Source organism: Otolemur garnettii, unplaced genomic scaffold, assembly GCF_000181295.1.
Source record: "Otolemur garnettii isolate 467f Iridium unplaced genomic scaffold, OtoGar3 scaffold00018, whole genome shotgun sequence".
In the NCBI taxonomy this organism is placed as follows: Eukaryota; Metazoa; Chordata; class Mammalia; order Primates; family Galagidae; genus Otolemur; species Otolemur garnettii.
In genome coordinates this window covers 27,639,673-27,643,384 of record NW_003852413.1, presented here as the reverse complement: position 1 = coordinate 27,643,384, position 3,712 = coordinate 27,639,673, and the positions used below count along the sequence as shown (strand labels likewise).

Below are 3,712 nucleotides of genomic sequence, written 5' to 3'. Positions count from 1 at the left end.
GAATGGCCACTCCCCAGGTTATTTTAGCTATCTTCACTTCAAGTTCAAACACCTAAACTTGAGAGCATGGTCATGTTTAATAATTGCAGTAGTAGCTTTTCATGATCTGTGCAGTTCTCTTCCATATCCAGTTATATGATGATACAGCTAAAGAAAACAGCTTCCGTAATGGTCAGCCTAGAGGTATTGCTGCTCTAACTACAGCAGTGCTTGTGTTTTACAGTATGCCCTGGAGCGTTTGAAGGTCATGTGTGAGGATGCCCTCTGCAGTAACCTGTCCGTGGAGAATGCTGCAGAGATCCTCATCCTGGCTGACCTCCACAGTGCAGATCAGCTGAAAACTCAGGCAGTGGATTTCATCAACTAGTGAGTTGGCATCTTCAAAATTCTTCTTTCAGAATGGTTGGATAGCTAAGGAAATGAGAAAGACTTTGAATTAGTGAGTAAAACAGAGAAAGTAGCTTCATTGATCTTTGGATAATAAGTATTTAGTTTTCATCTTTTCCTTTAGCTGACAGTCTGGAAAATGGTTTTGCTTTCATGGGTGGAATAAGGAAAGTGTTTTACTTCCTTATAGTAACTTGCTGGATGGCCTGAAAAAGCTGTATACTCTTGGTATCATCTTTACTTCACATTCAGTAACTTAATAAAAGACATACAGATTCCAAGGAGAAGTTATGTTTTTTATGAGTTAACAAAATGTTTATCTTATGTTCAGCTGTGGAATGGGGAAAAGAGAAGGCATAATCATTAGTTGGGGTTGTTAGGTACTATTTTGAAAAAGAAACATTCATTCCACTAGGTCTGTTTCTTCATCTTAAATGACAAATGACCTGGCCATAATACTTTCTGAAATAATGTGAAGGGGCCAAGATGAGTTGTGACTACAACACCATCATCTCAATGGGGCATGTTCTTCTCCTTTGTCTAATGGCAAACAAAAGTTGGGGAAAAAAAACAAGAAAGAAAAGCCCTCACAACAACAGTCCTGGGGTAAGATAGGACTTACTAGGTAGCTTAAGTGAACTATACTCAACATAGAAAATGCCCAAGGATGGGAAATGTCTTCTAGGTCTAGCTATGAGATTGTTCCTAAGGAGTTAGCAATTGAAACAGAAGGAGGAGGGAAGAGACCAATAAATAAATATAAGTTCTGGCTCGGCGCCTGTGGCTCAGGTGGCTAAGGCGCCTAAGGCGCCAGCCACATACACCTAAGGTAGCGGGTTCAAATTCAGCCTGGGCCTGCCAAACAACAATGACAGCTGCAACCAAAAAATAGTCGGGCCTTGTGGCAGGTGCCTGTGGTCCCAGCTACTTGGGAGGCGGAGGCAGGAGACTCGCTTGAGCCCAGGAGTTGGAGGTTGCTGTGAGCTGTGATGCCACGGCACTCTACCCAGGGGGACAGCTCGAGTCTCTGTCTCAAAAAAAAAAAAAATGTAAGTTCTATTGAGTGTTCACTATGTGCTGGACACTTGTTTGGTACTTTTAAAATGTTGAGTCATGGATGAAATGTAGTTATTATTCTCTCTTTTTTGATCATCAAGTAGGCCCCAGGCTATGATCAGTCTGTGGTTATAAGACTAGTAAAAAGCAAAGCCAAGTGGAAGCTCAGAGCTCTCAAACCAAAGGAACCCTTGCTGCCCTCCCCCCTTTTACTAACCTTGCCAGTGAACATAAATGACATTGACAATGGTGAGAAGAGCCTGAGAAACATTCCATTTTTTGTTTTTGAAGGTATAGTGGCTCCAAGAATGTAGTGGTCTCAGAATTACAACAGTCACAACTTAGTCACCAATCTGTACCCTGTCTTAACAAGCAAATTCTCATGCATATTGAAGGTTCTGTTTGAGTGTTTCTTGTATTGATACCCTTTAAACACTGAAAAACTAGACTAGCTGGGTTGATGTTTAGTACATCTGTTGCTCACTCTCTTTGGTAACCCATCTCCCCACATTTCTCCTAGTCATGCTTCAGATGTCTTGGAGACCTCCGGATGGAAGTCAATGGTGGTGTCACATCCCCACTTGGTGGCTGAGGCATACCGCTCTCTGGCTTCAGCACAGTGCCCTTTTCTTGGACCCCCACGCAAACGCCTGAAGCAATCCTAAGATCCTGCCTGTTTTAAGACTCCGTTTATTTTCCAGAAGCAGCAGCCACTGTTGCTACCACTGACCACCAGGTAGACAGAGCAATCTGTGGAGCTTTTACTCTGTTGCAAGGGAAAAAGACTGCATTGTGGCCCCAGACTTTTAAAACAGCACTAAACAACTTGGGGAAAATGGGTGGGGGGAGGGAAGGACCCAGGACTCTGGGGCTATTCAACCTAATGAAAATCCTGTTGCTGCGTCACTGTGTTCCCTTTGGCCTGGCTGAGTTTGGTACTGTGGGGATTCAGTTTAGGCGTGGGCCCTGAGGACATCCCAGCAGTGGTACTTCGGAGAAACCTGTCTGCATCTGACTGAGCAGAACAAATCGTCAGGTGCCTGGAGCAAAAAGAAAAAAAGAAAGGACATTGAGTTTTAAAAGAAAGGAAAAGGAAAAAAGAAAGGATTTTTGCAGAATTTCTCAAAAATCAGTTTGTGGATTCCAGTGGTATTTATGTTGAAAGAAACAAATTTTATTCCTTCCAGCTGTGCTAAAACTTGGATATTTGTGAAAACTTCTCACCACCATACAAGTATCAGAAGAGCGCTCTTGTTGTGTTAGCACTTACTGTTTGTAAGAACAGAATACATCCTTTTATCCTTTTATGAAAAATGACAAGTGAAGGCAAAAGGGGAAGGAGGTTATTTGATCTGGAAGATGAGTGTCTTGATATGATAGCTTTTGCAAAAATCTTTATTGGTGTTGAAAACTGGAAAAAATAATTCATCCAGAATTCATACTGTCTTGACAAGAACTATGGTTCTCTGTTTTTAGATATTGTGGAAAATGTTTTTTGGCATTTTTCTCTGATTTTATTTCTCCCTCCCTCTCTCCTCCCTTTTTCTAAAAAACATAAACAAAAAACACAAAACAAAAACAGAACAAGAAAAGAAGAGAAAAGGAAATTTTATTATTAATGCTGTGCAAAAAAAATTCTGGTCCAGATTGCTCAGATGTTTGTACCTGACATGCCGCCTGCATAGGAGCCAGTTCTGTTTCTTCTGATTAGCCCCTCTTCCTACAGGGGAGAACTTCCAAATGTTAATTTTTTCTTTTTAAAAATATAAATAATTACTATTTTGTACTGTGTGGTATCTGTGGTCTTTTGTTTCATTCACCTGGCTTAAGGGATTTTGAAGTCCTGGTTTGATCCTTCAGCTTACAGAGATTATGTTTGAAATGTCCAGTAAGTAGGGATTTATTGAGTCTCCATAACCTCAAGCTTCCTTTGTAAGCTATTGGCACCTGCCAGTTGATGTCCTTCTTGAGTCTTTCACAGTCCACATCCTGATGGGGGATCAAGCCTCTCCCTCTGCCCATGCAAGTAATGGTAGTGGGCTTTTTCTGCATCCTGTATGTTTGAAGACCTAATCCTCATCTCTCTTCTCCTAACTAAATATAAAAAATTGCAGAGGACATGATTTTGGCTATTTAAATAAAGGGAAATTATTGTCTCTGACTGGTTGGTTCTGTCATTGACTTGATACGTTCCCAGAAAAGTTAATATCTGAACTCCAGTGAGCTCTTAAGCATGCTCGGGGTTCCTTATCTGCCTTTTTCATAGCAC

At 41.2% G+C, this 3,712-nt stretch overlaps 1 protein-coding gene across 1 annotated transcript in view; it reads left to right on the top strand.

Moving 5' to 3' along the window:
- The window catches only part of SPOP (speckle type BTB/POZ protein), a 24,821-nt gene extending 21,592 nt beyond the window's left edge, over positions 1-3,229 (top strand). The window contains exons 8-9 of the mRNA XM_003786483.2: positions 224-366; positions 1,964-3,229. Coding sequence (XP_003786531.1) covers positions 224-366; positions 1,964-2,108 — 288 coding nt within the window. The 3' untranslated portion in view covers positions 2,109-3,229. The remainder of the gene's footprint in view (positions 1-223; positions 367-1,963) is intronic.
- Positions 3,230-3,712: the final 483 nt, after the last annotated feature.